Source organism: Vipera berus (genome assembly GCF_964194415.1).
Source record: "Vipera berus genome assembly, chromosome: 3".
In the NCBI taxonomy this organism is placed as follows: Eukaryota; Metazoa; Chordata; class Lepidosauria; order Squamata; family Viperidae; genus Vipera; species Vipera berus.
The window spans coordinates 183714490-183734023 of NC_138204.1; the positions used below are offsets into that span (position 1 = coordinate 183714490).

Below are 19534 nucleotides of genomic sequence, written 5' to 3' on the forward strand. Positions count from 1 at the left end.
CTTCCTGTATAATGTTCAGAGGTGGACATAGTATTCCAAAGACTTCCTGTATAATGTTCAGAGGTGGACATAGTATTCCAATATGGTATTATTTCTGCTGTGTACTGGGAAATTATTACCTCTCATAGTCTAAATAACGTGCTTCTGTTAATGTAAATTGCTTTATATATTTTATGTGAAAACAAAAGCACGGGATGACTATTGTTTTCTGCATCATAAGCCTTGAACATGGAAAGCCCTGAAACTTAGAAATTAATATGTTGCTTGTAACCAAATATGGCAATCCCACACATTCCCACATTAATCTACTATAAACTATAATCCATTGTAGCTTTTTTGTATAGAATGGATTGCCTGTGGTCGGTCTGTCTGTCTGTCTGTCTGTCTGTCTGTCTGTCTGTCTCTCTCTCTCTCTCTCTCTCTCTATCTATCTATCTATCTATCTATCTATCTATCTATCTATCTATCCAAATTCTGATAGGGATACAGACAGGGGTGCAGATATTTTGCCATATTTGGAGCATCTTGTGAACTTGCATTATGCGTGTAACTAGCATGCTGATGCTTGCTTTATACAATCTGTTACATTTGTTAGCCAGCCAAGATATGGTAGGTGATGATAAGCCAACCCAGCTTTGAACTTGTATGAACCAATACATGAGATTAACTGTATTTTATAGGAACAGGCTGGGAGAGGAATAGGTAGAGGTATAACATGTCTAAATATGTACAGTTATTGCCACACAAGATTGGAATACATTATAATTAAGATTTTTTTTAAAGGTTGATGCATGCAAGCTGTTATTTCTTTGAGTAAACTGTACATTTTATTTCATTCTCTCCTGTTGGCCGTGAGTGTTGAAAGACGAAGGAGCAGGCAATGTGCTTCTGCTGCCAAGAGAACAGAGACAGCAACCTGCTGCCCCAGAATAGCAACAGCCATAAATATATGGTCATGCTACTCCTCCACTTGGAGATCCAGATCACATTCCCGGTACCCAACAGGGCCATTGGCTGCTAGGCATGCAAAGGCTTTGATTAAAAACAGTTGCAAATGGAGCTGTGGTTAAGAGAAGCTTAACTGCCCTCCGAGTCAAGCTGACATCAAGCAAAACAGGAGGCTGATGCCTCTGGAGCACAAAGTTCCATGGGCTGTTTGGTGCTAGGTATTATGGGAGCAGCTGACTCAGGGCTTTGGGGACAGAGTATCTTTGACGTGAGAGCTTGCTGTTATTTATGATCTTGACAGCAGCATTCATCCCCTTGCATAATGCAAATGGAAGAGCAAAACCATGGTATTTCTGAGTCAGAGTTCCTTTCAAGATTATCTAAAATGGTCTTTGTGGGGAAGGTGAAAGCTTCCATACCATACTACAAAAATCCGGGTGAGCAGTAGTTACTGTTTTGCTGCTACTTAGGGATTGTCTAGATTTTTTGCTAATATGTAATGGATGAGTTAAAATTCTATTGCAGGCATTTTAATTGTCTTTCTAATTAATTTAAACTTTTCTTTTAAAAAGAAGGTAATGTCAGGTGTCCATATTTTGGCCCTGGTGTCAGATTGCCCATTCAAATATTCTAAGAGGCATAGTACATACATACATGCATACATATGTACATACCATAAGCTATTTCTTACTTAATTAAAGTTGAATCTCTACTACACAGAATGAATCAATCAGATCAAAATAATTACACTGACTTTTGAATTGTCATTTAAAAAGACATTTTCCCCTGAGCAGAAGTGGGAAGCATCTTTTTAGCCAGAGAAATGCCTTCCCTGCAGGATTTCCAGAGAGGCTCTATGCCTGTAGGAGGAGGCATTTCTAAGGTCTGACTCCGCCTATTTTAGCCCTGCTCCAGGCCTGTTTAGAGCTGGCATTGATCAAGTCCAAAAGTTTTGGAAGGCACTCCAAATACTCTGGCAGCTTAGTTGATATTTGGGGTAGGTAGAGGAGAGTGATTTCAGAGCCTTCTGAGAGAGCAGGGCCCTTTCCTCCCATGCTCTGACTTTTCATTTAAGAGGTGCTATTTTTGGACTGGATACCAATCCACTGGACAATGTCTGGGCAAACTTATTTTTCCCCAATTGAAAAATGAGAGCACAAAGATCAGAGGTGCTGTTTCACCTTTCTTAAAACATATTAGGATTGCATTGTGGGATGGCCTCTGTTTAAAAATCTATTCAATTGTTTTGCAGGACAATGGTGGTAAACTGAGCCTCTCTTAAAAGTTTTCAACAATCTTAGGACTAAAGAAACAATTTTTAAATTTCTCTGCAACTTAAAACCAAGTTTGACTTACCTCAGAACACTTGGAGAAATGATAATCTGCATTAGTCATCTGTGGGTTGAAGCATGGTATGTGAAAAATATGTCTCCCAATTCCTGGGTAGAATGATCTTTAAAAAAAAATTTTTTAATTCTTTGCTGTCCCACCCCATCTATAATTTTTGTTTGAGTTTAAATGTAGCTTACATAATTGTGTCCCACATGTATATTGATGCACATATTCAGCAATTTTGCTTTTAAAGTTTGAAGCTTAGTATATTCAGTGCATTTCTTATGGAAGAACTATTGCCCTGCTGTGAGAGTTTGTTTCTCTCTGTGTTATATAATGATATACAAGTTTTGGGAGAGGAATATTTATAATAAAACTTGATCTTAAGGAGAAAGGGAACATTTTTATTTTATGCATTATTATGTCTAATTTGAGGAGAATGTTGTTTTGTAATTTGGATACACAACTAAAAATCATCCATGACCACAAATATCACTAAAGTAGCTAAAACACACGATAGATTTATGAGATAAAATACAAGCTGTTAATGTGAAAAGGAGGCCACTTTACCCCAACACAGAATTCATACTGAGGCAATTCCTTGATAAACCCAATTATGGTTTTTTGTTATGGGAAGTTTATAAGTGTCCATCATTTTTCATCATGCAATATTATTAAAGAGAACAAGAGAGAGAAAAGCTGTGAGAAGTAAATTTGGCAGATGTTCTAAATAGTTTGGCAGAGTTTGCAGTCATAGCTGGAGTACATGAATTTTGCATCATCATGTAAATCCGGTTTTGTGAAGTGTAAAGGTAGGATGAGGTTACATCAAGAAAGTAACTTAACTGGCCTCATTTTGGGAAACATGCTAAGTATTCCTGTTGGCTTAACTGTCTTTCCAGAAAAATCAATGCAGTTTATTGAAAATTAGCTTTGGTTGAATTGCTTGTCCTCCAGTTCCCTCTAGATGCCATGTTTATGGTTGACTGCTATTGATTTTATAGCCAAACCAGTATCACCCATGCATGACAAGGAAGCAAACAAAATAACCAACAACATTATGAAAGGAACCTAGGGGAGCCAAGGAACTTACCCCCAGCCAACATTAGTGCAATCAGAACTTGTGACTGTAGTGTCTATTTTTCTATTGCTGCAAAACTCCTTTTTTTCCCCTGCCTCTTCTGATAATTCATGCTTGTTCACCGGCAGTGCTGTTTTATCTCTGCAAGCAAATGCAATCACAGCTGAACATTTGAAAAAAAAACATGAATAAAATCAATAGCTGAAAAGGAGGAGAGACATAAGCATACCATAGAAAATTGGGAGACCCAGGGCAGTTTCCACACACCTTTGAAATATTAAAACTTTAAAAAAAAATATTTCCAGAAATGAAATATGCCAGAACAATATATTTGATGCGTGAAATTTATGTAGTAAGTAAAGGAAGATAAAATATTGAATTTTGTTGGAAGCAGGATTATTAATGCTAAAGGTATGACATTACAGTTGGTAAAAGTTTTTGTTGCTGTTGCTGCTGTTGTTAAACTGTTATCAGAAGTGGCAGAAAAATCTCTCTGTGTTCTTCATAGACCTCTATATAGGTTAATTTACATTCAGTTTCCATAGTTTACAACCATGTGTACAAGAAAAAACAGCAGTTCAACATGGTGGGATTTACATTTACGTCAGATTAGTTTTATTTTTGTTTCCTCTAACAACATATCTGGAATGAAATTCAGCCAGAATCTGAAACCATGCTTTATAGTCAATATTAGGATGAAATGAATTGGAAGCAAAATTAAAGCATTATATATACTGAAAGTATTCCATATTATTTACTTAATGATTTTTATTCCAAGTATTCCAATAGGTATGAAGAAAAATCTGCCTCTATTTCTCTGTCTCCTTTTTTAATTAAAAAAATTGACCCACATTTTGTACTAGCAATCAGATATGAATCTCAGCCCACAGAGGTAACAGAATTTGAGATGTTCCAGTTTAACATCTCTCTCTTAAATTGTCGACATAACAAAACCTTATGTGACTTGTACAGATTACAAAGCAAATGAATAAAGGTTTTGTAACAATGTTGAAACGTTGCCTAGTTCTAGTCATAAAACTTGTGAACCCATGACTAATTATCATGGAATGCAATGGATATGTTCATTTGGATTATTTGCAGTAGTGACTTTTATGGGTTTGAGGGAAAGGGCAGGAATAAGTAAGTGAATGGATCCCAATATCCCCTTTTCACTTTTACTGGTTGAATTCAGCAACCAGGTTGTTTTTTACTTTCTTAAAGTAAAGAAAAAAAGTCTTTGATCTATGGTGGACTTCATGAAAGTAATTTAATTTTATTAATAAGGCAGCAAAATACCTAAGGCTCCTTCCTCCTGCTATTTTCCCCACAACAACCCTATGAGATGATCTGGGAAGAGAGAGTGAGTGTTTAGCTCAAAATCATCCAGCTGGCTTTCATGTTTAAGGCAGGACTAGACTAGGCATTCCGTGCGCCTTTGGCGTCTAGTCATGCTGGCCACATGACCACGGAGACGTCCTTGGACAAGCGTTGGCTCTTCGGCTTTGAAACGGAGATGAGCACCGGCCCCTAGAGTTGGAAACGACTAGCACGCATGTGCGGGGGAACCTTTACCTTTTTTAGAACTCACAATCTCTTGGTTTCCAATTTGGTGCCTTAATCACTGGACCAAACTGGCTCTAATATGCAAGTGGCTTGCCATTTTCTAGTCCAGATTAATTAGTGAAGCATGCTTTGTAAAAGAAGGGAGATTTATTTATAAAAAATGCACACCCCATCCACTATAGTCATAGGCAAAGCCCAAAACCTAGCTGGCTACATGCGACCAGAAAAGTCCAAGAGCACATAGTCAGAGAGGAAGGCAGAAGACTGATCTCAACTTAGAAGTCTCTTAGACAAACAGGCAGAGTGAAAGACAGGAGACACAGAGTTTAACCTTTAACTATTTACTATACCAACTATTACCTTCTTGTAGTCAGTTGATCTGACATGGTCAAGAATCAGTCCCATTAAATTTGGACCTCCAGTATGTTCAGCTTCTTAGTCTAGACTACAGTGCCTTATCTAGAAGCCATGAAAAAGTGTCTGGGTCTTGCCCTACATAAGCATTGCTCTTTTTTCCTTTACACTGTAACAAACAGCCATCCATACCAGAAATATATTCCCAAATGATAACTTTTTCTCCCTCTGGGATATTTCTGACTGATATCATGTAGAAAAAATAGTTAAGTTTGAGGTGCAGTTTGTTTTTATGCATTTATCCTCAGTAGTCTTGCTCTGAAGAGTTTTAAAAATATTTTAAAAAATATGTCTGAGTGAGCACTTACGGTATATTGCATCTGCACTGGGTGTCAATAAAAAAGACAAAAAAGTTTGAATAGTGGGCGTGGCAATATCTGGAGATAGCAGAATAGAAATGAAAGATAACTAAATAGGAAGACCTGCAAATAGAAATAGAATGACTGCAGCAAAAGAAAGCAAAGGTAGCACCAATTGTAGTAGGTGACTTTGGTGTAATCCCAAAGCAATTGAAGCACCACTATCAATATCAATAGTCTTCACTTGAACACTATCGATATTGCCAAAATCACCATTAGTCAATTGCAAAAGGCAGTTTTACTCTGAACAGCTTACAACCTGCTTTAACACCATCAAACAACAACATCTGCCTATCCCAGGTTCTTAGGAAGGACAAAAATGCTAAATCCAGTCTAAACATATGGCTGACTGTGCAACCAGCTATAATAATAATAAGGAAATATAAACTCAATATAATATCTTATTTGAGGAAGTGTATCCCCACTATTTCTAGAACTATGGAGACCTCTTGTGGCCATTCAGACTTAAGTAATTTAATTTGTTAAGAATTTTTCAAGTGGTATGAATTAATGCTTTCCCAGAAACATTCATTTTGCTGTGCAAAATCCTCTTACTTTTAAGTGACTTTCTAAACAATGCTACCTACGTTAATCACACTTTTCAATCTTTGTTATAAATTATCTTAAGGAAGACTGGTAGTTGTAGCATGAAATATCTAACCTTCATTTGGAGGTTTGCCTGATTAATTTTTACTTTTTAGAAACTGCAGTTTATGCATTCCAGATCTTAACTTAGATTCCAAAAATGTATTTGTGATTTCCATGATACTATTAGCAGTCTGTATTTTTTCTTGAAACCAATTAAATATATACTCATGCTAAAATATGTTTAAGGTGTTTGAGTCTGACTTCAGCTATAAGGGAATAAAAGTGAAAGAATATCTCCAGTAAACATCTTTAATCTAACATGAAGAAAAGCTAGAATATACATTTTTAAATACATTTTAAATGGTTTTTTTTTTTTTTTTTTTTTGCCGGCTCCGAAGATGGCGGACGCGCTGGGGAGAGCTCCGTAGCCCCCAACAGTAAGGCGTCCCCCCAGGAGCCCCCCAGGGCCGTCAATGGACCCCTGGGGTGGGGCAAGAATTTCGGGCAAATGAACTGGGTAATTATGCCGCCCGCTGCCTCCCGAAACAACTGCAGGGGCGCCAGGACATCCCTGCCCCACCGCCTGGGCCGCTGGCGACCGTTATAAACGGAGCCAGCACCCTCCGCCCTGCCTCTGCCGCTTGTCAACTGCCGAGCAAGGGCGGCGCCTCCGCCGATCAGCTGTGCGGCGGAGGCCCCGGCGGAAAGGATGGCAGCGGCTGCGGCGACGATTTTCAAGCCCCCAGGCTGGTCGTTGATCCAGGGAGCCTGGCAACGGCGATGGCGGTGGCGGCGGGGCGTCTCCAGGCCCCCCCCTGGCCATCCAGGAGGGGCCGGAGGCTCTGCTCTGCCCCGGCCCCCCCACCGGCTCCCGGGTGACGGCGGCGTCTCCAGGTTATCAGCGGAGACGCCGCGGACCAGCTGGACCAGCTGGGTGGCGGAGGCGGAGGCATCGGCGGCGCCGGAGGTGAGAGACCCGCCCCTGGACCACGACAGCCGTCGCAGCCATCCAGGAGGGGCCGGAGGCTCTGCTCTGCCCCGGCCCCCTGACCGGCTCCCGGGGACGGCGGCGTCTCCGGACTATCGACGGAGACACCACGGACCAGCTGGACCAGCTGGGTGGCGGAAGCGGCGGCATCGGCGTCGAGAGGCCCACCCCTGGACCACGACAGCCCTGGACCACGGCAGCCCTCGCAGCCATACAGGAGGGGCCGAAGGCTCTGCTCTCCCCCTGACCGGCTCCCGGGTGGCGGCGGCATCTTCGGCGGTGAGAGCCCAGCGAGCCCTGGTCTGCGGTCTCCTCAGATGCCGATCACCGGGCAAGGACGGCGTCTCCGCAGATCAGCTGTGCGGCGGAGGCGCCGGCAACGAAACCAACAGCAGCAGCAACGGGCAGCGGCGGCGTCTCCGAGGATCAGAGAAGGCGCCGCGGATCAGCTGGGCGGTGGAAGAGGCGGCAGCGAAGACGACCGCGGCCGGGACTGCTTCTCCAGGCCTAGTCATTCGCCACCCAGGGGCCTTGACAGCGGCGGTAGCACTGACGGCGTGGCATCTTCGACCCGCCCCCTGTACCGCTACGGCCGTTGCAACAATCCTCAAGGAGACGCCGCAGACCAGCTTTACAACGGTAGCGGCAACAACGAAGACATGGGCGGTGAGGCAGCTGCTCTGGGCCCTAGTCGACCGTCCTCCGAGGGGCCTTGACAGAGGCCCTGACAGAGACGCTAGTAACAGCGGTGCGGCGTCTCGACCACCGTGGGCTGCCCCTGGACGGCGGTGCCTCCGAAAGATTCACACCAAAGGAGACGCTGGACAATGGAGGCGACGGCCCGAGCCACCTCCTCGAGACACCTTGATCGGAGACGGCAACACCAGGGGCATGACACCAGGGACTCCCGTACCTCTGGGAGGCCACGCTCTGGATGGTCCTCAACCAATAGGGGCCATGGAACTGTGGCCGGGAACAACGCCCAGAGGATCAGGAAGGGAACTGTTTGGGGCGGCTGAACCACCGGAGCTGACGCCAATTAATGGATCCCTCCATCCTGCCTTCTGCCCACTCTCACCCATCTTTGCCCATTCTCTCCCCACAGGACATAACGGGCCTGGGTGCTAGCCACAGTGGCAGAGTGGCTGGGCCTTACACCTGCTACCCCATAGAGGTGAGAGCTCTATGGGGTATGCCTCACCCAGAGTACGTTCTGGACCACCTCCGGAAGCAGAGACACAACCCATCGTGAGAGGATGAGGAGTGGCCTGCTTCTGGGGGTTCGCCCGGCCAAGTGGCAGTGGCAGGGCGACGATCCAGATACGCACCTACCCGACTCGACCCTCCTGCAAATGCACCATCCAGGGGATAGCCTTCCCAGAACCACCTGTGACTATGCTTGTTCAATACTCTAGCATAGCACTGCACGCCCTCAGGGGTTCCCCACTCTCGTGGGTTCGACCCGCCTGCATCACATCCAATCTTGATGACGGGCTCAACCACTGGGCCTCTGAGAGATGGCCGGGCAGGGTCAGGGGCCTCCAGCATAAACCCAACAAGAAGCCCCTGATTAAGTTTTTAGTTAAGTTTTTTGTGGGGTTAGGGAGGGGGGAGGGAGGAGACTATGGTTGCGCGGGAAAGGCACGCCTTCCAGCCACCATAACGCATGCCAGGCCCACGGCCGTCCGCGACGGCGTACAACGAGGACCAGTCGCCGATAACACCCAGTGGCGTCCCATCCCTAGGATGGTGGGGAATGGCAGAAGGTGCACAGACAGAGGGCCGTATCGTCACCGGGAGTGTCATCTCCGCCCTGTACAGGCGGTGAGACGCTCCGACCCTCTGTTCTCCCCCGGAGGACCCGGGAGCAAAGGTGCGCACCCTCCCATGCTAAGGCTGGTCTATCTGAATGCAAGGTCCGCAGCTAACAAAGCTCACCTCATTCGTGACCTAGTGGAGAGTGAGCATGCGGACCTGGCCTGCATCACGGAAACCTGGCTGGGCCCAGAGGGGGGTGTTCCTCTGGTTGACCTCTGCCCGCCAGGTTTCCAGGTACTGCACCAGCCCCGGGCTCATGGGAGGGGCGGGGGAGTGGCAGTTATCATCAGGGAATCCCTTAGCCCGCGAGAGACCACCGTCCCTCAGATGGTCGGGTGTGAGTCTCTCCTACTGAGATTCGGCCCAGGGGCGCAGTTGGGTCTGCTGCTGGCGTACCTACCACCTAATCGTGCAGCGGCGGCCCTACCCGAGCTACTCGATGTCCTCTCAGGGTTGGTGGTTGAATTCCCAAGACTCATGGTCTTGGGCGACTTTAATCTACCGTCCCTGGGAGGATCGTCCGAACTGGCTCGGGAGTTCATGGCTTCCATGACGGCCATGGACCTGTTGCAAATAATTTCTGGGCCGACTCATGAGAGAGGCCACAACCCAGACTTGGTGTTCTTGTCTGGACGGTGGCGCGATGATGTCGGTGGGGGTGCCACAACTATTACGCCCCTGTCATGGACCGATCACCACCTCCTGCGGCTAGACTTCCCCCTTGCCACTCCCCACCGTGGGTGCACGGTGCCAGTCAGATGGTACCGCCCTAGGCGCCTAATGGACCCTGATAAGTTCCAGGCAGCGCTTAGGGACTCGCATGCACCCCCTGCTCACAACTCGGTGGAAGCCTTAGTGGAAGCCTGGGAAAAGGCAGCCACGGAGGCTCTGGACCGCGTTGTACCCTTGCGGCCTCTGACCCGACGCAGATCCCAGCGAGCCCCATGGTTCACCGAGGAGCTCCGGGAGATGAAGCGTCGGAGACGGCGCCTAGAGAGCCGTTGGAGGTCCAGTCGATCCGAATCCGACCGATTGCGACTAAGAACCCTCACCAGGTCTTATCTCGCTGCGATAAGGGTGGCAAAATCCAACTACTTTTCCACCCTCATCGCGTCCGCAGATAATCGCCCGGCTGCCTTGTTCAGGGTGACTCGCTCCCTATTAAACCAAGAGGTGAGGGAGGAACCCTTGCAGGGTCGAGCCGAGGAATTTGGTCAATATCTGCTGGATAAAATCGCTCGGATCCGAACTGGTCTGGACTCCAACTGGGCTGAGATGGAAGAACAAGACTTGGACAGTCTTGTCGACGTCATCTGGGAAGAATTTGATCCTGTAACTCCTAAGGAAGTGGACAGGATTATGAGAAGGTTGAGCTCCTCCACATGCTTACTGGACCCGTGCCCTTCCTGGCTGGCCTATGCAGCTCGAGAGGCGACACGAGGCTGGTTCCTAGCGGTCATCTCTGCTTCTCTGAGTGAGGGTCACTTCCCCACCGCCTTGAAGGAGGCGGTGGTGAGACCTCTCCTCAAGAAGCCCACCTTGGACCCATCCTCTTTGAATAACTTTCGTCCAGTCTCCAATCTTCGCTTCCTTGCGAAGGTTGTTGAGAGCGTGGTGGCGCACCAACTTCCTCAGATCCTGGATGAAGCGGTTTATCTAGACCCGTACCAATCGGGTTTCAGGCCGGGCTACAGCACGGAGACGGCATTGGTCGCTCTGATGAATGATCTCTGGAGAGCCCGGGACAGGGGCCATGCCTCTGTCCTAGTCTTATTAGACCTCTCAGCGGCTTTCGATACCATCGACCATGGTATCTTGCTGCGACGCCTCAGGGGACTGGGAGTGGGAGGCACGGTTCTGCGTTGGTTCTCCTCCTTTCTCCAGGGTCGCTCGCAGTCGGTGCTGACAGGGGGACAGAGGTCGACCCCGAGGCCTCTCGCTTGCGGAGTCCCTCAGGGGTCGGTCCTCTCGCCTCTCCTGTTCAACATCTACATGAAACCGCTGGGTGAGATCATTCGCAGTTTTGGAGTAGGGTACCATCAGTATGCTGATGACACCCAGCTTTTTATCTCAACTCCTAACAATATCAGTGATGCCCTAGACGTGATGTCCCGCTGCCTGAAAGCGGTCCGGGAATGGATGGGGAGAAACAGGCTTCAACTGAACCCGGACAAGACTGAATGGCTGTACGTACCGGCAAGCCAGGAGATTCAGAACGTCCCACTGCTTAACATTGGGGACAAGTTACTTCCCCCTGTTGATAGGGCCCGCAACCTGGGTGTCCTCCTAGACTCGCAGCTCTCCCTGGAAGACCACATTGGAGCTGTGACCAAGGGGGCCTTCTCCCGGGTTCGGCTAGTTCGCCAACTACGGCCTTATCTGGACCTGGATTCCTTACGTACAGTCACCCATGCCCTTGTGACATCTCGCCTAGACTATTGTAACGCTCTCTACATGGGGCTGCCCTTGAGATCCACTCGGAAGCTTCAACTGGTGCAAAGTGCGGCGGCACGGACACTCTTGGGAGCCTCCCGATACTCCCATATCACACCTCTCCTCCGTGCGCTGCACTGGCTTCCGGTTGCCTTCCGTGTGAAGTTCAAGGTGCTAACAATGACATTCAAAGCCCTACATGGCATGGGTCCGGACTACCTACGGGAGCACCTTCTGCCGATGTCAGCACCCCACCGTCCTGTGCGCTCCCACAGAGAGGGCCTCCTCAGGGTGCCACCGCTCAAGGAATGTCGGCTAATGGCCCCCAGGGGGAGAGCATTCTCAGTGGGTGCGCCAGCCCTCTGGAACACCTTACCAACCGAAATCCGGATGGCCCCTGACCTCCGTACCTTCCGTCGCGACTTAAAAACTTTCCTATTCCAGCAGGCTGGCCTGGCATGATAACGTTAATTGGGGTCCCAGTTTGTGTTATTAGTGTTTCTTATTATTTTATTGTTCGGTCTGTATACCTTCCTTCCTCTGTACACCGCCCCGAGTCCCTCGGGAGAAGGGCGGTTTATAAAAACTAATAAATAAATAAATAAAATTAAATCTATCATTATGAAACAAATACAAAGTTAATTACAATGGAGCACAATTATGAGCCACTGAAATGTCAAGGAGGTAAATAAAATTACTAAAAGAAAAACATGGTAAATACATAACATTCATGCACCTCGTAAACATTTTGAGGCAGATATTAATATACTATTGAAATGTTGAGGGCATATCCATTTGACTCCATTATCCTGCATTTAACCAGATTCCTGTCTGAGTCCAAAGAAGCTGCTTTTTATTTTAATTAAATTAATTTAATGTATCTAGAATATTTATTTCTTATAAATTAGAGAAGAAATTCAGTAAAAAGAACCCTTTTTCTTGAATCTAGGTAGGTAGCTTAGTTATCTTTGTGTTAATCCTGAATACCCAAGATTTTCAACAGCTTCTTCATTTCACGAAATCCTGTCAGAGAGTGAGGGCAAAATCAGGAAGGCAGCTTCATCTGTTAATAATGAGCATGCTCAGTTCATGGAGCAGACTCAGTAACAGAGAGGGGAGAAAGAAAAAAAAAGAAATCTCATGGGCAGAATCTCGGAGCAGTGAATTAAGCAGGAACAAAAACGCGAAATGGCAGAAGGAAAGGAGGACCAGATGGCCGACAAAACACCCCCACCTGAAATGGAGGTCAAGTCAGAGGCTAAACTCATCCTCTATCACTGGACACAGTCCTTCAGTTCACAAAAGGTGAGCATCACATCTAAAAGGAATGCTGTATTTCAGAACCTGGATAGCTCCCTCCGCCCACGTAGCCCACCTTAAGACTGCTGATTTGCCCTGTGGGACAAAGCATTGTATTAAAGGCAGCTCTGAGTGGGTTCGTAAGAGAAGAAAGAATAAAAAATAATGAGAGAAACGCGTACTCAAGCCTGGAAGCTTCACAAACAGGCCCAGACCCTTTCCCATTATTGTTAAATTTTGTGCATTAAGAACTGGAGCTTGGCTAATCCAAGATAAAGGGATGAAAAACAGGCAATAACAAAACCAACCAAGTGAGATCAATTTATCTTACAGGAAAAAAGTGTCATATGAAGAGCTGATATTTAATATTCACATTAAATGAGGTTTCTCAGGTTTTCTTATTGTTTCTCTGTAATAGCAGCTATTTATTACCATCATCTCCCAATGTTTCTTGAAATATCCCAGAACCAAATTTGATATGGCACCCTGCAGACTCCATTGCCAGGTTTGGCTTTAAACCCAGACAATATGTGATAAAATGTGTGTGTGTGTGTGTATGCTGCTCAAAAAAATAAGACATCCTATATTAAATACAGTACATTGTGTTGTTTAAGTGTTCCCTTTATATATATATATATATATATATATATATATATATATATATATATATATATATATATATATATATATATATATATATATATATATATATATATATGTGTGTGTGTGTGTGTGTGTGTGTGTGTGTGTGTGTGTGTGTGTGTGTGTGTGTAAAGGTAAAGGTTCCCCCGCACCGCACATGCGTGCTAGTCGTTTCTGACTCTCTAGGGGCCGGTGCTCATCTCCATTTCAAAGCCGAAGAGCCAGTGTTTGTCTGAGGACGTCTCCGTGGTCATGTGGCAGGCATGACTAGACACCAAAGACACATGGAACGCTGTTACCTTCCCACCGTAGTGGTCCCTATTTTTCTACTTGCATTTTTACGTGCTTTTGAACTGCTAGGTTGGCAGAATCTGGGACAAGTAACAGGCGCTCACACTGTTACGCGGCACTCGGGATTCGACCCACCAAACTGCCGACCTTCTGATCGACAAGCTCAGCGTCCTAACCCACTGAGCCACCGTGTCCCATATATATATAATTGGGGTAGTCATAATCTTTAACAGGAAAGCTTATCCATTTGTTTCAGGTACGACTGGTGATTGCTGAAAAGGGGTTGAAATGTGAAGAGCATGATGTAAGCCTTCCATTGAGTGAACATAATGAGCCTTGGTTTATGCGTTTAAATGCATCAGGAGAAGTCCCTGTGCTGATTCACAAAGAGAATATAATTTGTGATGCAACTCAGATTATTGACTACCTTGAAGATACTTTTATGAATGGTAATAAGAGTATTTATGTGCTGTTTTTTTTTAAAAAATGCCTTAATGTGTGTTTCTTATTTCACGGACATTTATTTATTAATTAAATGATTATTTATAGTTATATTTTATGTTTTATGTCTTAATTATATGCTACCCAGAGTCCTTCTGTGAGGGAGATGAGTGGTTTCTAGATGTGATAAACAAATTGCAGTTTGAGAAAGTTGTCAGGAGGGATACATAATTTTAAACTTTATTGTTGCAAGACATAGAAAATATATTTTGAAAGGAAAACATTTTTGGAGTGGGATATAGACACATATAAATCTTTTTAATTGGCAATGGCTATTTGGGAAGCTAGAGGATTTCTTTATTTCTTAAATGATTCTGTTAACTAAAGTCATATCAAGAATATGTCAGGTATTCAACATTGTGGAGCTAAATGATAACATATAGAATAGTATGGAATCCTACAAATTATATTCCATGCACCTGAGAAGAAATCTACCAGAACATCTAAGTACAAGCAAACAAAATTTTCAGACAGTCTCTTGAAAGAATACCATAAATATTAATATTAGTCTAATGGAATGGCATCTATAACAAATTTTAAATTTTATTTAAATTTATTTTAAATAAATAAGTAAGTAAGTAGGTAAGTAAGTATGTAAATGGCTCTTTTGATTCCCAAGACTTTATCCAAGTACTAACCAGAAGCAATCTTGTTTAATTTCCAAGTTTAGATAAAGTCAGCCTTGATGCTGCAACCTGGTGGAACATATTCAGAATAGCATCACTGCTACAAGGCTAAATCCTGGTGAAAAAAGATCTTGAAAATCTTTTTCATTCAAAAGTGGATAGAACTTATCAGCTTCTACACTTTCTAGATCTAAAACCAGTATTAATTTTTTCCCCAGGAGTTAGAATTGATAACTGCTTTCTTTAACAGAGATTGGCTTAATACATCTTATAACTTCTTGGACTCAGCTCAACATGAAAGCAAGGATGAAGGAAATAAAAGCTGCTTAACAAATCTTTTATTCACATTCTACAGCTTTAAAAATTAACAAGGAAACTTCCCCTAGTTTTCTATAGGCAATCTTTAAAATATGGTGCTTAGTAAGCTCATGACAAATTTATTTCATTTCTACTGAGAAAGAACTTAAAGATCCTAAACTAATGACAGATGCTTTCACTGTAGGTAGTTCTTGACTTACAATAGTTCATTTAGTGATTGTTCAAAGTTATAATGGCACAGAAAAAAGTGTCTTATGACCATTTTTTACACTTATGATCATTGCATTATCCTCATGGTCAAATGATCAAAAGTCAAATGCTTGGCAATTGACTCATATTTATGATAGTTGCAATGTTATGAGGTCATGTGATCCCCTTTTGTGACCTTCTGACAAGCAAAGTCAATGGGGAAGCCAGATTCACTTAACAACCATGTTATTAACTTAACAACTGCAGTGATTCACTTAACTGTGGCAAGAAAGATCATAAATTGGGGCAAAACTCACTTAACAAATATCTTACTTAGCAACAGAAATTTTGACTTAATTGTCGTAAGTTGAGGACTACATGTATTAAGAAAGTGCAGTTGTGGAAGAGGACATTGGTTTTTTTCCACTATTACTATTATCATAAAGGAGGCTCAAGGTTGCTATTTCTCATTATGACCAAGTAAAGAAAGACTAACCCTATCTCAACTCTCTTATAGTTTAAGAAGCACTGCATTCCAACTAATAGGAAGATTCTTAGAATAACAAATGCTGCAGAGATATTTACAACAGAGATTTATGATTTTGGGGAATAAGATGCAAACTTTGGGAAAGATCTCAGTTAAAATTTTAAGGAAAAGTTTTATCATTAAGCATCTATCAAGGAGATATATATATATATATATATATATATATATATATATATATATATATATATATATATATATATATATATATATATATATATATATATATATATATATATATATATATATATATATATATATATTTAATCCCATTTATATCCCGCCCTTCTCCGAAGACTCAGGGTGGCTTACAATTTTAAGCACAAACCAATGTGCTTAGCAATATTTGATTCCAGAAGGACCAGAGATAATGATTGTGGTGGTTTATGGTAGATCAGAAATCTTTCTGTGAGTTAAATACAATTACAGATTTCTGACTGAGAGCTTTGAAGTTTAACTTCTGTTGGTTTTACTTTTGTTTAGTTTGCTTTGTTCTTATATTTTTTCTTTCTTGTTTTGAGTTTCTGTTTTAATGTTGTGAATAGAATAAAATAAAATAATTATTGAAAAAAATAACTTCACTAATTCATTCACAATCAGATCATAGATCGAAATCTATTTTATTTTTTCACTTTCAGATGTAAGGGCTGAAGTGGGTAAGAGGTTATAAATATCTAAACCAGCCTTCTTTTATTTTTTTATTTTTTGTTAACTTTCATCTATGGATGTTCTTTTCTATAGAGAAGACTCCAAGATTAATGCCAGAAGAAGGAAGCATGTATTATCCCAGGGTTCAACACTACAGAGAACTTCTAGATTCCTTGCCTATGGATGCATATACACATGGCTGCATTTTACATCCTGAATTAGCAGTAGACTCCATGATTCCTGCATATGCCACAACAAGAATTCGTAGTATGTACAAGAAGTTTATGTGCCCTATTATCTGTGGTGTTCAAATTCATTTTAATTTTCTTACTTAAATGATTTTACCAAGTTTATATTTATTAAAAATCAACTTATCATCCTGCTGAAATAAGCAGCATATGGTGTTTTAAAAAACCATTTGTCAAATTGTTTTGTCAACTATAATTAGTTGACTTTCAGGATTAATTCTGCATTACAGATGAAGGTTTACTCAACTGTTCACACAAAATATTGTAAATCCATACATTTGGTTAGGAAGTAAAACATTTTAACATGATAAACTTTACTTAATTTACTGGAAAGTTTGATGATTAATAACCTTAACTGACTTATTGCTGTTTTGCAAGGCCAAATAGGTAATACTGAATCTGAATTAAAGAAACTCGCTGAAGAAAACCCAGATCTACAAGAGGCATATATAGCAAAACAGAAACGACTGAAAGTAAGAGCAGAACGTATATAATTAGTCAGAATGGATCCTAGGATTGCTTGGAGTATGATATTAATGTGAAATAGCAAATATTGTTATTGCATGCTTTTCTGCTTGGAATATTCCATTTTAAAATGGATTATATACATGTCATTTTGTGTCATTCAGTAGTCTTACAATTGCTTGCTGAGATTCACAATATTCAAGCAAACCTCTCATCATTTTTTGCAAGCTAATATATAATATTTTTTTCCTTTAGTCTAAATTGATGGACCATGATAACATAAAGTATTTACAGAAAATACTAGATGAGTTGGAAAAAGTTTTGGATCAGGTTGAAACTGAGTTGCAAAGAAGAAATGAAGAAACACCAGGTAGAAAATAATTTGCAGTCATTTCTGTCTTATTTCCTTCTGATTCTGCAGTGTTGAACGATATCTCCATTAATAACCTCTAGGCCAGGGGTAGGCAACCTTGGCTCTTTTATGACTTGTGGACTTCAACTCCCAGAATTCCTGAGCCAGCCATGCTGGCTCAGGAATTCTGGGAGTTGAAGTCACCGAGTCATAAAAGAGCCAAGGTTGCCTACCCCTGCTCTAGGCTGTTTAAGTCAAGTAATGCTCCTATTAGCCAAACCACTGCAACAAGTAATCTGGAACTAATGGTTACACATTTAGTGAGAATATTAATTGCATGCAATAGTCAGAGGAATCTTTGCATCATATTGCATTTTATTAGTCTCTAATTATTTATGCCTTTATTTTTGATATCAGAAAATGGACATCAGCCTTGGCTCTGCGGAGAATTTTTTAGCTTGGCTGACGTATCCCTTGCTGTAACACTCCATCGGCTGAAGTTCATTGGACTGGCGAGGAGAAGTTGGGGAAATGGAAAACGACCTAACTTGGAAGCCTATTACGAGCGTGTCTTGAAGAGACAAACATTCCATAAGGTTTTGGGACATGTCAACAACATACTAATCTCAGCAGTTCTTCCAACAGCATTTCGAGTAGCGAAGAAGAGGGCACCCAAAGTTTTTGGCACAACTCTTTTGGCTGGCTTTTTAGCAGGAATAGCATATTTTGCATTTATGTGTGCTCGGAAGAGGCTTGCTCACTTGCTATTATCAATAAGAGGGAGGCAGAGCTTTCTGTAGATGCCTCCTTGTCAGATTGGGATCAGCATACTTTATTCTCCAAAGAGGCTGACTTGAGGCACAATAGTCCAAAATATTGTCTTCTATTATTAGGCCTTTTTCTGACTGTAGAAATACATTAGTAATGTAAAGAAAACTTGCAAATTGGAGGAAAAAGAACACTGATTAATTTCAAACATCTTGCTTAGCTATCATATGTTCAATATGATTTTAATTTAGTGTAACATATCCATAAGCCATTATGGATCATAAACTATTGTTGGTGGGTTTCCTGTTGTAAGTAATGCTTCAGTAACCTATGGGTAAAACAACCCATGGTTAGCTCAATGTGTGAAAGAGAGAGTACCTTGTTTGTGGAACTGTGGAAGCTTATTCTTGTTCCCTCTTGCTCTATGCTGCCTTTATTTTTTATTTTTTTCTAAATATCTTTATTAATTTTTAACATCAAACTTTAAAATGCAAATTAACAGAAAAGGGAAATGGAGTTAAATTAAAATTTAATTTTAAACAAATTTGTAACAAAAATGACCCCTGTCTCTCTTTTGGTACAGCGATAATAACAACACAATCACCTCTTTCTTAGTTTAAACAAATAGCACCAATATACAAAACACCTTAAAATACTAATAATCAACATACGAAAATCCCCAATATGCATAAATATTCTTCTGTAAGAAGTAGTAAATTATTAAATACTAATCTCTATGTTTAAAAAGCTGTAATATTTCTCTAGTTAAATCCAGTCTAATCTTCAGATCTCAAAGTGAAAAGTTGATTTTTTTTCCTCCTTATCTTATAAGAAATCTAACAATGGTCTCCAAGTCAAAAGAAATTTAGTCAAATAAATCATGCTGCCTTTGTTTACTCAGAGAAGCATTTATATGGAAAACAAGGCTGGTCCTCTGAGCAGGATGGAATGAAGGATGCAGAATTGTGGGTTAAAGCTGGATTTATCTGAAATTGGATAAATGGAGTTTTCTTAAATTTAATTCTGTGCAGAGCCCTTCATATAGTTTTGATTAACTTCCTCCCCATCACATCACTCTGCATATTATCTCATTATATTAAGGTGAGTCCCTAACCCTTC

General features: G+C 42.3%; 1 protein-coding gene across 4 annotated transcripts; it reads left to right on the plus strand.

Moving 5' to 3' along the window:
* The first annotated feature begins 1263 nt into the window (after positions 1-1263).
* On the plus strand, positions 1264-19003 carry GDAP1 (ganglioside induced differentiation associated protein 1). Of its 4 annotated transcripts, none has more exons than XM_081324466.1 (7): positions 1264-1385; positions 2201-2360; positions 14013-14205; positions 16676-16849; positions 17209-17303; positions 17551-17665; positions 18065-19003. In XM_081324466.1, exons 2-7 carry the CDS (start codon positions 2358-2360, stop codon positions 18445-18447), a joined length of 963 nt encoding a protein of 320 aa, XP_081180592.1. In that variant the 5' UTR covers positions 1264-1385; positions 2201-2357; the 3' UTR covers positions 18448-19003. The 4 variants fall into 4 exon arrangements, with proteins under 4 accessions (XP_081180592.1, XP_081180594.1, XP_081180593.1 ...); XM_081324467.1 differs by lacking the exon at positions 1264-1385 and adding an exon at positions 1989-2117; XM_081324468.1 differs by lacking the exon at positions 2201-2360 and having other exon boundaries at positions 1284-1385.
* The last annotated feature ends 531 nt before the right edge of the window (positions 19004-19534 follow it).

What these genes read in the sequence shown, in the direction of transcription:
- GDAP1 (XM_081324465.1), top strand. Translation starts at nt 12,713, where the DNA reads ATGGCAGAAGGAAAGGAGGACCAGATGGCCGACAAAACACCCCCACCT. An exon ending in TGAAGATACTTTTATGAATG is followed by an intron (nt 14,206 to 16,675) that starts GTAATAAGAGTA and finishes TCTTTTCTATAG; the next exon opens with AGAAGACTCCAAGATTAATG. An exon ending in CAAAACAGAAACGACTGAAA is followed by an intron (nt 17,304 to 17,550) that starts GTAAGAGCAGAA and finishes TTTTTCCTTTAG; the next exon opens with TCTAAATTGATGGACCATGA.